This window comes from Phalaenopsis equestris, unplaced genomic scaffold (assembly GCF_001263595.1).
Source record: "Phalaenopsis equestris unplaced genomic scaffold, ASM126359v1 Scaffold000606, whole genome shotgun sequence".
Taxonomy (NCBI): Eukaryota; Viridiplantae; Streptophyta; class Magnoliopsida; order Asparagales; family Orchidaceae; genus Phalaenopsis; species Phalaenopsis equestris.
In genome coordinates, this window is record NW_018165046.1 from 261,497 (window position 1) to 276,010 (window position 14,514).

The window sequence follows — 14,514 nt, forward strand, 5'->3', positions numbered from 1 at the left end:
AGGATGACTCGGGCTTATTCAATTAAAGATGTTCATAATTTTCATGTCTCAATGAAAATATGACACTAAATAGGACGCAATGGAGAAAAAGGATTCATGTAGCCGTCCCCACGTAGTGGGATTAAGGCTTTGTTGTTGTTGTTGTTGTTGTTGTTGTATCCATACATACCAAACAATTCTTATGTATTTACACATCCAACACCTAAATTTTACTTTATACATTTATACCACCCAAATCCTTTATTTCACATAAAAAATGCCATTTTTTTAACTTTTAAAATATGAAATACACTTTTTCATGTATAGGTAAGGTGCCAATTTTGCACAAATTGATGTTTAGATGTTAGATATGCAAATACATAGAAATTAAGTGACATGTATGTAAATCTTCCTAAATTTTTTTTTTCTTTTTATTACTCATGCACTAAATGTATCAGCCAGGCTTAAGTTTGTAATTGCATGTTATTACATATGTAATAATCTCTGGCTCACCTCACTTGCCTTACTTTAAATTATTTATTGAAGGCCGTGCTGCTGGATTTTGTGCGATGTGTGCTCTACAGAATCATGTCATGGATGCCTTACAGTCAACCGGGAAAATATTAAGGCCTTTTCATATCGTCAGGAACTTGCGGTGTATCCAAAACATATCTGTACTTACAAAGTTTGAACTTCTTTAGGCCAACTTTCTTGATTAAAGCCAGTTTTCTCTGCCAACATTGTAGACTATATGATATATTAAACTTTGCATTAGATTTTTTCTTGGTGTCAACTTGTTAGCCTTAACAATTTGATTAGGTATATCTCGCAATTTTCGCAATTCCAGACAGGAAGACGCACACGAGTATATGGTTAACTTGCTTGAATCGATGCATAAGTGCTGTTTACCTTCAGGCGTCCAAAGTGAGTCACCCAGTGCTTATGAAAAGAGTCTAGTCCACAAGATATTTGGCGGTCAACTCAGGAGTCAGGTAATTCAAACATAAGGGTTGTTAGCTAATTATAGATTTTATATTTTGAAATTATATGCAGTCATTACTTTCTATTGCAGGTCAAATGCAAGCAATGTTCTTATTGTTCCAATAAATTTGACCCCTTTTTGGATTTGAGTCTGGAAATAGTAAGGGCTGATTCATTAAAGAAAGCTTTTGCACATTTCACCGCTATGGAACAATTAGATGGCGGTGAAAGACAATATCAATGTCAGCGCTGCAATAAAAAAGTTCAGGCTTTTAAGCAACTAACGATTCACAAAGCTCCCTATGTACTTACCATTCATCTCAAACGATTTGGTTCGGGTGTCCGTGGAGAGAAGATTAATAAGAAGATTGAGTTTGAGCCTACCTTGGACGTGAGGCCTTTCTTTAGTGGCGTTCATGTGAGCTGTTTTTTATCAATTTTTACTCCTCCTTGTCCTGAAGAACTGCGGCATCCAAATTATCCTTGCTTTCTGTTTTTGAATTTACTTTTTACAGGAAGGAGAATTGAAATATACCCTTTATGGAGTTCTGGTTCATGCTGGTTGGAGTACTCACTCTGGTCACTATTTCTGCTACGTGCGGACCTCGGCGGGCTTGTGGTACTCTCTTGATGATAACCATGTTAGTATGTTGCACTCTTGTTCCTTCTCTATTCTTACTAGTAGTTCTAAACCGTAATATGATGGTGCTAACATAGAATATTTGATGGATGACTCTCATATCTTAATAAGATCAAAGGTCTCAATAAAATTTTTATCTAAATGATATTGGAACAAGTATAACTCATATTTTAGGGGTTGCGTAACGAATATATTCTTAGTACTTTCACAATCTTGATGGACTATAGCTAATTGCACATAATTTTTTACTAAAAAAGGTTGATAATAAGGGTAATTAACATCTTGATCTTGATTACGGATGACATCATATGGGTTACGGGAAAGTTTCATTTCTTAGAGATTATGATCGTCTTGTAATTGTAGGACAAAACACTAATAGTGAAAATCTTCATGGCGAATAATTATTGGATCTATAATGATATTTATGGTAACCAAAATCCTGGGGAAACAAGCATTTCTGTTAACTTCTGACTGCAAAATAATGATGTCAAGAATAAATTGCATTAGGATAACAATTTTGGTCGCAATGTCTTGAATGTTACCCATAATGATTTTCTTGGCATGATGGGGAAGGCTACTCATTTTCTATTACTTTTTTCACGTTGGTGATACAAAATCTATTTGAAAGTTATCCTAATGAGTTTAAAAAAAATTATATTGGAGCAAAAATAATGTGACATAAATGACAATGACACTTGAAAATGTAAAATATAAACTAGAAAATGACTTGAAATTATGTTACAGGTTGTGTAAAAGGCCTCGTGATGGAGAAAATGAACTTACATAGGCTTTGACGGCTTGCCAAGTGCTAACTGAGGAGAGCCAGGGTGTCTTGCCATCTCCTTATAAGCCATGATCTCAAATGCCTAATATCTATCATTTATAGGCCCAGTTTTTTTTCCATGGAACCCACTTAAGTATTTACATGGTGAAGTAAAATAAAAAAATACATCAAATTAAGTATTCCACTTTGAAAGAACTGTTACTCATTTTTTATTCAAATTTCATTCATGCAGGGCTAGGAATGACTTCAGGTCGTTGCATGTCCTCAAATGAGAAGTTCATAATGATGTTCATGATATTCTGAAATGCACAAACATATGAAAAAAAATAATAAAATGAAAAAATTCATGGAAAAAGTATGAAATATTCCCCACTAGAAGGGTCAATGCCAATGCAAGGACAAAAAATCAAAGAAAACATTGAAAATTTTGGGAAGCTCAAAAAAAATTTATGATATTTTTCGCAGCCGTATTTTTTTCTTAGATTATCTCAGGATTGTATTGAAGTGTAGTTCACTATTTTCCACTTAGTATAAAATATGCAAATACCAATTCTAGAAAATTTGAGGTTTAAATATTGGGGAAATATGATTCTGTTGAAGTCAGAATGTTCACATGCGATGGGTGTAGTTGATAGGGCTTGTGTTCGGAAAGTTATTTCATACAATCCTTTTCCAAAATGGACCAAAAGATTGGTGTGTCAATCATGAGGCTCGCTAAAATATTTTTTATCATATTCAAATAAAACTTTCATTGCATTCCTTTGCAAAAATTTACTCTTTTATAGGGCGAGACCATTAGTCTCAATCCTCAAATGTTTCTTCAATAAATAAATAACAAAGTTTACACAATCTACGGCTCACCAACAGTTACCAAAATAAATTAAAAGCATTATGTCCATTATCAAATCAGTCTTGTTCATCGTGATTTGGGACCAATAATAAGGTCTACTAAAATATTTTGTAAAGCATTGCATAATGGCTTCAAGAACTTTTGTAAGCGTCAACCCCAATGCAATGCATGTTAAAATTAATATGAGCACAATTCTCTTTTCTTTGTGATGAACTCCATGGTTTGACCTGCAAATGCTTACAATTTATGGGTATAGCAAGAGACTTCGTTTCGGTGATTACTCTAGCCCCATCTCAATTTATTTTTTATCCTCTTTTGTGTCATGAGATATCTCTCAAATTTTCCAGAAGTTGCAGCAGATACGGACTTTATGGGTCAATCATATATCTTATGAAGTATCAAACATTTCTTCTGGATTATTGTGATATTGCTTCTAGGTTTTACGCATCTCAATGAGACATCTACATATATACTTTTATACTCTCTTTCTAAAGTTGGAGATTCTATCCATAACGTCCCTATGAGTTGCCTAAATGCTCATAAACATAAATGGCATTATTAGTATAATCATGGAAAAAAGCAATTTTTTTCATCGTTTTGGTGCAATTATGTTTGGTGATATCCTAAAAATGTAAAAATGAAGCTCATAATGCAATGATTTCCAATAGAGTCGTCCGACTCGTCATTTGATGGTATCTTGTTTTGAATTTATGAAATCAATACAAACTTTACCATTCTTGCTATCTTTTTTCACCTCTGTTATGTTTGGCGTACGATTTGGATATTCGTTTTCCTTTTTAAATAAAGTGCCATGTTTCTCACCTCTGTTATGTTTGGTGTACAATTTGGATATAGGTTTTCTTTGTTTAATCAAGTGTAATGGAGTTTATGCACTTCTCCCTGATTGTTTTTCTTCTTTTGGACCCCTTTTAGCCTCTTTTTCTTGGTTGAAGGGCTTATTTTCTGGTTCCACGTTCCATAAAAATGACAAATTTCTTGTTTGAAAATTATCTGACTGTAACATGATCCATTGAAATAACAACTCCAATCTTGTTTAGTTAAGGGTTAATGAAGATTGACTTATAAGTGGAGAGCACACATGAACAACTCTGAATTCAAACGTCCAAATGAACATTCTATGTTGATCACTCTAAGCCAGTCATGGAATAATTACTATATTATTTACAACTTATGCTAAGAAATCAAGCAAATGACCTTCAAACTGTCACAATTTCATCACTTTCGATTTTTATAATTTCAATGGTTTTGTAGAAGAATAAATCCATTAAGCTCCTGAGATTGATTTTACAACCTGTGTATTTTGAATTTCTTGAACATAATTATGTTGTAATTGATATTGTTATTATATATAAGTGTATGATCTTGTTAGACAGAGATTAATAGTGGCCAATGCATAAAATTACTTATAAGTTGGAGTTTTCGAAAGAGAATGTTTATGGAAGTCACCATCTCTACATCTCGAGGAATAGTGATGAGTGCTTGTGTTATTGAACTATATGTGCCTTTTTGGCATGCTAAAGTTCAAGATTGATAAATCTGGTAAATAAAATATAGGTGCATTTACATACATACCACCCAATTCCTACATATTTACATATCTAACATATATGAGACCACCCAATTCCTACATATTTACATATCTAACATATAAAATTTACTTTTTACATTGAGATCACCATTTTAACTTTTAAAAAGTGAAATGCTCCTTTTTCATGCATAAGAATGGTATGTGTGTAAAAACTCAACTTTAGTTGCTAGATATGTAAATACATAAGAATGAAGTGGTATTTATGTAGATCTTCGAAAAATATTAGAACAAGACTGAAAACCTTACTTACGCTGAAGATATGTAAATACATAAGAATGGAGTGGTATTTATTTAGATCTTCCAAAAACATTATAACAAGACTGAAAACCTTACTTACGCTGGAAGAGTTTTGAATATATCATTGCAGGTATCACAAGTCAGTGAGAAGACCGTTCTATCGCGAGAAGCATATATGCTATTTTATGTCAGGGATAGAACCTACCCCATTAAACCACCAGTTCAGGTTAACCTCAACGCTAATATTTCTGCAAACGCTAATATTTGTTCTACCGGTAACAAAGAAGCTCCAGTAATGGAGAAAAGATCAATTACTGCAGTTTGCAGCTCAGCCAATGCTAGCCATGATTCTATTGTTCATGATCATACTACAAATAAAAATTTTTGCTTGGGAGTCAACGGTGATGTTTCAACAAATAGATTGCGTGATACGGTGCTACCGACGAATAAGGCGGAATTACGTGATTCAGTAAAGTCAAAGCTTCCTTTTGGTGCCAAGGTAACTTAGTTTTGTTGAGTTTTTAGAAACATTCGAAGTAATTTTTAGATGTTTCGAGTGTTAAAATAAATAATAAAAGCATGCTAAAAAAATCATTAAACAAATACAAACAAAAAAAAACAAAAAATAAAAATTATCCGAAACAAGACCTTAGTACTTGATTAGGAGATGTTTTATTTAGTATTTTATGATTTGATTGTAGAATGAAGATGTAAATAAGAGTACTCTGAACAATATCGCCCAACAAAAGATGGAGACGAATTTAAAATCAAGCGGTATTGATGATCGAAGACCTTTGAGCCCGATGCAGCAGAATCGAAAAATACGATTGCGAGCAGAAGGCGGCTTGTATTTTGGGCGCAAATGTTTGCTCTTCATGTCGCTCAGACTTCGGAAGAAGAAAGCTTGTATTTTGGGCGCAAATGTTTGCTCTTCATGTTGCTCAGACTTCGGAAGAAGAAAAAGAAAACAAAAGTTCAGCATCAGAATTCTAGGAATAAGATAAAGAGGAGAGCAATAGATACTGCTGATGTGGATTCCATGAATTCCACTTCAGGGAAGAAATCCAAGAGACGGAAATATGTAGAGTCTGGTGATGATTACAGTCAAATGAATGATGAAGAAATTAATAGAAGCTGTATAAATGGTGATAAATCTCGAGCTTCAAAGCGATCCAGTGGATCCTCAGGGTGCGCAGAGGGACAGCAAAATGTGAAGGTTGAGAATGTTGAAGATGAGAAGATTATAGAAAACTATCCGGTCAGCTTACTGAAGGAAAGATTGAAAGAAACCCCTGGTGAGTTTCTAGCTGTTTCAATTGCAGCATTTTTCTTCTACTGTCTATTCCATTGTGTTTCTTCTTTGGGACATTTACATTACATACCATCCAATTTATCTTTTTTACATTATTACCACCCAAAGCGTTCGAATCGCATAAAAAATACCACTATGTTAATTTTTTTAAAGGGAAATATACCTTTTTCATGCATAGTTAAGGGGGGCATGCATGCAAAGAATGAAGTTTGATGTCAGATATTGTAAATACATAAGAACTTAGTGGTGTGTATGTAAACCTTACTTCTTTTGGTATATTCGTCTTTTAAAAATATCGACTTTGTCATTCGCAGTTGCGAGGTGGGATGCGGAGGACTTGCCAGCACCTCAAATAAATGAGATGGAAGATCCTCCAAAGAGAAACATCGGTTATATGTTGGATGAATGGTAATAAGTTAATTTGCCTCTGTTTTATGCCCTTAAGATTAATGGGAGCATTTAGTTATGTGATCCATTTAGCCCATGTTAATCTGCTGTTTGCTTGTTAATCCAAGTTATTTTGATGTTAAATAAGTTTTGATTCATTTTATTGCCAAATCATATAATTGAATTGTCCACTTAGACTGAAAAAAAAAATGTAATTTTGGTTCAGGGATGAGGAATTCGACAGGGGTAAGAGAAAGAAGATAAAATCAAGGCAATGGTATGATGGGCCAAACCCATTCCAGAAAACAGCTGATTTTAAAACACAGCAGAGGATGATGAAGGAGCCGTTGAGAATTTGATGGAGATTAATGGATTTTTATTATTTATTATTATTATTTTTGATAGCTTCATTTTTGTTAGGGGCTTATGTGAGTTGTAAGTCAAATTTTGATGATTTAATGAGCTGAATAGATGTGTTGGAAGTCGAGAATTTATGACTTTAATGAGCAGAGTTTTGAGGTGGTCAGTGATTTTCTGCAGTTGGTGTATATAGATGATGGCGTTGGCAACAGTGTTTTTGTTAACTAGATTAGTTGATTAAAATTCAATAAATTAAGCATGAAGTTGCACGAAGTTTAAAGTATCTGAAAATGATCTCATGATTTATCTCTAGTAATAATTCTCTTCAATTTACTTCATAATTTTATCAAATAGACTTTTTGGATTTTTTCTCATGATAAATGAGCCACGTGAATTGATTTAATATGTGAAATTACGATCATAATTAAGCCTAATTAGTTAGTCAAACAGTGCGGATACAAGTAAAATTATCTTCTTGGTTTTCAGACCATTTAGTTCATTCAAATTTGGTGTATATATATATATGTAAAGAATGACTAAGAGGTGATTATACGAGCCTCCAGTCACCCTCATACGTCTATTTATTCGAGAACCGCCCTCACTACGAGCAGACAAATTGACCAAAGAGAGATTTGAATCCGTGTCTTAAGAGTATTTATGACCTTCAAAGAGTTTGCTTTAGGAAGAAGTCATAGCTGACGATATATATATATATATATCATCTTATCTAAAGCATAAAAAGGTGTTTTCATTTTTCAGAAATTTGGCTAAAAAGATATATTTTTGATGTGACATGAGATTTGTTTGCTATAAAAAAAAGAGTTAGATATGTAAATATATAGGAATTGGGTCATATGGATGTAAATTTATTTTTATGAATTTATTTTTAAGTTCCAAATCATTAAAATTTTATTCCATAATAGCCAATGAACAGTAGCTTCACAGCTAAAATATGCTTTTGGCACAGTGATTCTCCTATAATGATTAAGGAGGAGAGACCCACCCCCAACCCCCCTGATTCAACTATTGTAGATGTTCCTTCGCACTTGAAGCAGCTGCATGTTCATATTATGAAACTTAGAATGAATTGAACGCATAAAAGTAGACATTTTTGTCATCTTGTTCTGCCCAAATTACAAAACTTCAATGAATTAGCCTTGTTTAACACATAAATAATTTACTAAACTTACAAATATGCAAATAGCAGATCATATAGAACTGTTGGTAATAAGTACATGTAAATATATTATAAAGGGGAAGCACTTTACAATAAATAAATTGCGGGTAGAACTCCAGATATTTCAAGTTCTGGAGAAACCAGCTGCAAATTGTTGTCTTTGTTTGTAATTGTCAATATTTTCTGGGCTAGGCTGCCCAGTCAGATCTTCATACTTCTTCTCTAAAGCCTGCCATAATATGATTAAGTTTGAAGATGACGAAAGGTAATAAATTTGTAAGATATCTTGTTCAGTTCTTCAAGATAAAACAGATAAGACTAAAAAGGTGATACGAATAGAAATTGTGCAAAAAAAATTGCAAAAAAATGGAATGAATGAAGAGTAAAGATTCATAAAGTCCACCAAGCAGTTAGGATGATGTCAAGGACTCATTGTTCTTGGGCAGAAAATTTGTTGAGGAATATGATGATTTTGATGCAATTACAGACCCTAACAAGTTCATTTTTCAATAAGAATTTTCTAACTTCAAGTAATCAAATGAGTCCTAATTTAAAACAAAGATGTTATTGCCCGGCTTAAATAAAACGGTTAATTACTTGTTCATTGCTGACAAGTGTGTCATTTAAAGAATTATAATCAATTCTATATCACCCTTATTTGTTGAAAAATCATTCATCATCAACACATTCTCCTCAGCCTTATTCCAGCCTACTTGGAATTACTTTATCATCACCTATCAAATGAAATTCATATTTATTCGTAAATAAATGTGATATTTAACTCCTTGGAGTTCAACCAAACTGAGATGCCATTCTGTGGGTTGATAATATAAGAAATATAAATCCCATCTAATAAGCACAAAGCTTGTTTCTAGAGAAATTCTAAATATTGCATGAGTAAAATGTTGAACAAACTAGATTGCAGCTTTGCAGCATTATATTTTCAGTGCCAATGGGAAAGTTCTCAACTTCTCATATTTATAAAATCTCATTATTTTTCAACTGGCATAGATTGATTGGGGAAACAATTATTCTTAGTCATATGCTAACACTAAGCTGTAAAAATTTAAAATAAAAAATTGAAGGTAATAATAAATAAAATAAAAAGTTTAGACTCTGAATACAAACTGCACACAAGCAATGGTGATGTAGCTTATTATTACTCGTGCTACAAAACGAACCTTTAGTTCGGACCGAATGCTATCAAGCACATCTTCAGTCATCCGATCGAAAAACAGCATTCCCTGTTAAAAAAAAAAAAAAACTAGCTTTTAAGAAATTAGATATCAAGCTAAGCATGCAGTCACAAAAATATAGTTGCAGGGGAAATGAGCTCCAGCATTGCTAGATGTACAAGAATTTCATTGCTGAAGAAAAAGAAAACATGTAGATATTGGGATGGTTATATGGGATAAAAATTAAATCAGCACAAGGGACACAATCTGATCAATAGTTTTGTTCAAATGTTGTAAAATTGAATGTTTATACCATGTAATTATACAGCAAACCTTCAAATGTTGTAAAATTGAATGTTTATACCATGTAATCATACAGCAAACCTTCAAAAAATAAATAAATAAATAAATAAATAAATAAATAAGAGAAAGGACCATTAGAAAGTAATAAATTCCAACCAAAAGGAAAACAATCAATCCTTGAGGAATCTAACATAAATAATTAAAGAACGATATACTAGAAAGGATCCCGCTCAAATGAAATGCCTCCTGTAATCGGTTCAGTAGGAGAGAGCACTAGAGAGCAAGGAATCAATCTTGAAATAAAGTTCTGCGAATGCATGTGTCTGTATGGACGTGCAAATATGTGAGAAGATGGACTTACTCTTCCTAAAAGAAGAATCATCATTCTTATGCCACCTATATTTCAATGCCAGGAGTTTCTAATAGAAGATCAAAAATTTCTATTCTTTTTAACGTCGTTAAAACTAGTGGCATAATTATCATAAAAAGCCTCTAAATTTGCTTGATAATCTATTAGATGCATAAAATAAATCCTCAATAGATGGCTCCAAGTATTATAAGATAATTTAATTTTAATTTGCATCTTATGTATTTGATGGTTTTAATTGGTGAAATATATGGGTAAAACAAAATTCTCAAGTTATTATATGTCAATGGACCATTCTTGTTTCTTTAGCATATCTTGAGTAAGTAGATGTATTGTGGTGGATATAAAAAAGTAAAGAAAATTGTAATTGTTCTTTTGTGACAAAGACGCGCGCACGCACACACACGGATATGTACATACATATATGCATAAAGCATTCGTGGGAATATGGATTCATACATTTAAATACATGCACTTCTTCACAGCAAAGGAGAAATACCTAATAAATGAATGGAAAAAATATTACATTGTGATAAGCAATATATGGCATTCTAATCAGCATAAAATAATTATACTTTTTGCCCAATTATTTGCCTTAAGAACATGGCATGAATCTACAAATATATTCTATCTCAATTTAGTGGATTTCTTAAATCTTTTAAAATATCTTTCATCACTATGCACATGTCATCATCATCATCAGTCCCAACCATATGGGCTTGACATTTCTATTTTTTATCTTTAATCATGTGGTGTAATATATTCTTTTCAAGTTATTTAAAACAATTTCCATCAAAGTTATCATAAATCTCACTTCATTCTGAATCCTTCAATGCTAATTTTATCTACCAGTTTAATTATTGTATTTTCAACCTTTTGTCAATTTATACCTTTTAAAACATGAGAGTATAGAATCTACAAATATATTCTATCTCAATTTAGTGGATTTCTTAAATCTTTAAAAATATCTTTCATCACTATGCACATGCCATCATCATCATCAGCCCCAACCATATGGGCTTGACATTTCTATTTTTTATCTTTAATCATGTGGTGTAATATATTCTTTTCAAATTATTTAAAACAATTTCCATCAAAGTTATCATAAATCTCACTTCATTCTGAATCCTTCAATGCTAATTTTATCTACCGATTTAATTATTGTATTTTCAACCTTTTGTCAATTTATACCTTTTAAAACATGAGAGTATAGCAATCAGAATGCCCTTTGCTCCATGCAACTATTATCAATTGTAATCCAATTGCACAAGCATAATCCAAGTAATTGCCTGTAAATAAACAAATATATGAAAATTTTTCTACAAGAGATGGAGTAAATTATGCTCGATTGTGAAGAGATAACCCATGTCTAAAGTCCCATTGATGGCCTCATGTAAGGGTCGAGACTAATATACTAACCAGTTTCAATTACAAAAAAATTGGAGGAAATTCGACACTGAGTTCTACCCAATAATAGTATGATAATGCATCAATATGAATTGGAATTAAAAAAAAATGAATAAAAAGCTCCACTTACAGTTTTCTCATTGCTATGGATAGAAGAAAAATGTAATATAGTGACAAGCATACTTTGCTTATCGTGCCATTTAATAAAGAGCTCTTTCTTCTCATAAGCATTAGAAACAACATTTGTTAATGAATTAAATTAACACATGCTTATTTATTTCTTTTTGAATGCATGATGTACATTTGTTCCTTTATTCTTGATTTGGATAAATATATCAAGAGTCAGTTAAATGAATCATCATTCTTCATTTATTCCTTTTAAGGGCAACAAGCATTAACCTCATTATGTGAAGATCTTTTTGCAAAACTTCTAGCCATATTACATTTGATAAAAATCATTTTCTTCCAATCATTCTAAACTAAATTTATCTACTTATCTTATTAGTAAAATTTTCACTACTCATTATATTCAAACTATATATTTTTTTCCCCAGCTTTATCATTAATATCTACCCCTTTGCATCATTAATAAATTTAAATCTCAATTCATCATTCTTAATTTTATCACGAAACAAACTGAACAGTCATTCTTTTTCCTCACTCAATATACACATTAGTGTATTTATTATCACATAACAGTTGGATCCATACATAACATCAGGTATATTTTCTCTCTATCGAACTTGACCTTCAAATCTCCATGATATGATCTTACCACATGGTGCTCACATATTCTCATTAACCACCTACCCTAATTCTAAAAGCTATAAATTCAATTATATCAAATTTTTCTATAAATAAATTCAAGATGCTTAAACCTATCATAAGTTTCATTAGATATTTTAACTTTAAATTTTTCAATAGAAGTACTATGTATGAGAACTACAACATTTATGATCTATGTATAGAATTAAGAAAAAACAGCTTGATTAGCATTCTGCTCCGGTTAGAACACTTTGATGACTACTTTTTATTTTATTTAGGGGGTATGGATCAAAGAAAGAATGAAGTTGGACTCAATATACAAGTGATTAAACCCATTTTCAAACGTAAGATTAATCCCAGGTAAAAGCCAAACATTCGTATTTCTTAAATCTTAACACAGCTATGCTAAAGTAGTCTATTAGGTAAAAGCCAAACATTCGTATTTCTTAAATCTTATGAAGTAAAGTAAATCCCATGCACCATCCAAGATTTATACAAGCTTAACACAGCTATGCTAAAGTAGTCTATTTTCTTTGCATTATAAATGCATTGAATTAAACCAAAACAACTCATGGTTTGTAGAAAAGATTTTTGTGGGGCTGATAAGTACAAATATTGTAGCAATATTTTAACAAATCTTCCGCACCACATAATATTGTTGCAATACATTATAGATCTCCATCATGAATCCACTCCAAATCAAAGTATCTAAGCTCCAAATGCCACAAAAAGTCAAGCACCTTGAATCTCAACAAGCCTAGATGACATCTGAACTTTAAACTTGCAAGAGATCTCTAAAGCACATGTCACATTTGCCAATAAATCTATATACACTCTAAGTGCTTCTCTCTGTACTCAAAATGTTGTAAGGAACAACCTGCAACTAGGACAAACTGCACAACGTGAGATCGATCTAAATGGCCATTTATGTTTTGCATCAATGAAGTAAAGCTTTGTTGGCTTTTCCAAACGATGGTGATTTAATACAGATGATACGAAAGCAAAGCTTTTCTACTTAAAGTTATACCCCCAACACAAAGACCACTAGCTCAATTAACCTTTATGAAAATCAATGAATCTATAGACTTGAGAACTTTAGCATATCCTAGGAATTCGCATTCTGCACAATTAAGTACTAACAGGATATAAGACCCCCTGTAGGTTCCACGACATGCCTGAATTCAATCAATCTTTTAATTATATCATCATATATGATGTATGTTAAACTTCATCTTGTGAAAACCAATAGTTCAAATAGTGCATTGCTTCTCAAATAAATAACCAAAGCAGGAATTAATACAATGAATCCAAATAAAAGACTTCACCTGCAAATGATCAAATTCATGCTGGAAAATCCGAGCCGGAAGACCAGAAAGATTAACCCGAAACCTTGCTCCATTTATATCTCTAGCATCAATCTTGACAGATGCGGGTCTCTGTTGGAAAAAGAACATAAGAAATATTAGCTTCAATCCAGAAGACAAGAAAACAGAGAGAATTTGACACTATTAAAGATGGTTTGGAAACTTCCATTCAAACTTCAGCAGGTGTAAAAAAATCGAAGAGATTAACAATTACCACTACATCAGCATAGATTCCAGGAAACGATAAGCAGCCTTCATTGTAAGAAAAAGTATTTTTAGAGGACTTGTGCACTACAGGGTTTACAAGCACAATCTCTTCTCCTTCACCACGTTCACCAACAGGATTAAAAACCATAAGCTGAATGTTCATCCCAACTTGGGGTGCCGACAACCCAATGCCATCAGTTCTGTCTCAAAACCTCTAAATTTCAAGCTACAACCACTTTGCAAGGAATTAAGCAGTTAGGTTATATCCGGAAGAAAAAAAACACTCACTTGTACATTACATCAAACATCTCGTCGGCTAACTTCTTCAAACTCTCGTCAAAGGTACCGATCCTCTTGTTCTTAGCCCTCAACCTGGGATCCGGATATTCAACAATCTTGAGCGGCGCAGCATGATACGAATCAGCAGCTGGTAAACAGAACAAAAAAATGAACTTGGCGGGTCACCCAAATCAGCATCTTATCCCTCGACTGATTCGCTGTGGAACGAGGGGGGAAACTATAGAGAGAGTGAACTAGGTTTCATTTGGCTTACGGGAGGCCAAGTTGTCTTCCTGGAAGGAGAAGCCGCGCCGGGCCTGACCGGCGTGAG

The 14,514-nt window shown here is 32.8% G+C and overlaps 2 protein-coding genes across 2 annotated transcripts; one reads left to right on the plus strand and one right to left on the minus strand.

Moving 5' to 3' along the window:
• Positions 1-514: 514 nt before the first annotated feature.
• On the plus strand, positions 515-7,405 carry LOC110029825 (ubiquitin carboxyl-terminal hydrolase 23-like). The gene is made up of 9 exons (XM_020732284.1): positions 515-636; positions 799-971; positions 1,052-1,378; positions 1,476-1,601; positions 5,211-5,579; positions 5,782-5,982; positions 6,036-6,375; positions 6,707-6,800; positions 7,006-7,405. Exons 1-9 carry the CDS (start codon positions 549-551, stop codon positions 7,136-7,138), a joined length of 1,851 nt encoding a protein of 616 aa, XP_020587943.1. The 5' UTR covers positions 515-548; the 3' UTR covers positions 7,139-7,405.
• Positions 7,406-8,234: 829 nt separating this feature from the next.
• Positions 8,235-14,510, minus strand: LOC110029826 (peptide deformylase 1B, chloroplastic; the record flags this gene model as incomplete). The annotated part of the gene is given in 6 exon segments (XM_020732285.1): positions 8,235-8,545; positions 9,498-9,560; positions 13,659-13,769; positions 13,912-14,104; positions 14,193-14,331; positions 14,458-14,510. Coding segments are annotated over 6 exon segments (664 nt in total), but the record flags the coding sequence as incomplete, so codon positions are not given.
• Between the last annotated feature and the right edge of the window lie 4 nt (positions 14,511-14,514).

Bases quoted from the DNA above. Each gene is read 5' to 3' on its own strand.
- LOC110029825 (XM_020732284.1), top strand. From the start codon at position 549: ATGTGTGCTCTACAGAATCATGTCATGGATGCCTTACAGTCAACCGGG. The intron at 1,379-1,475 runs GTGAGCTGTTTT...TACTTTTTACAG, and splicing joins CTTTCTTTAGTGGCGTTCAT to GAAGGAGAATTGAAATATAC. The intron at 5,580-5,781 runs GTAACTTAGTTT...ATTTGATTGTAG, and splicing joins AGCTTCCTTTTGGTGCCAAG to AATGAAGATGTAAATAAGAG.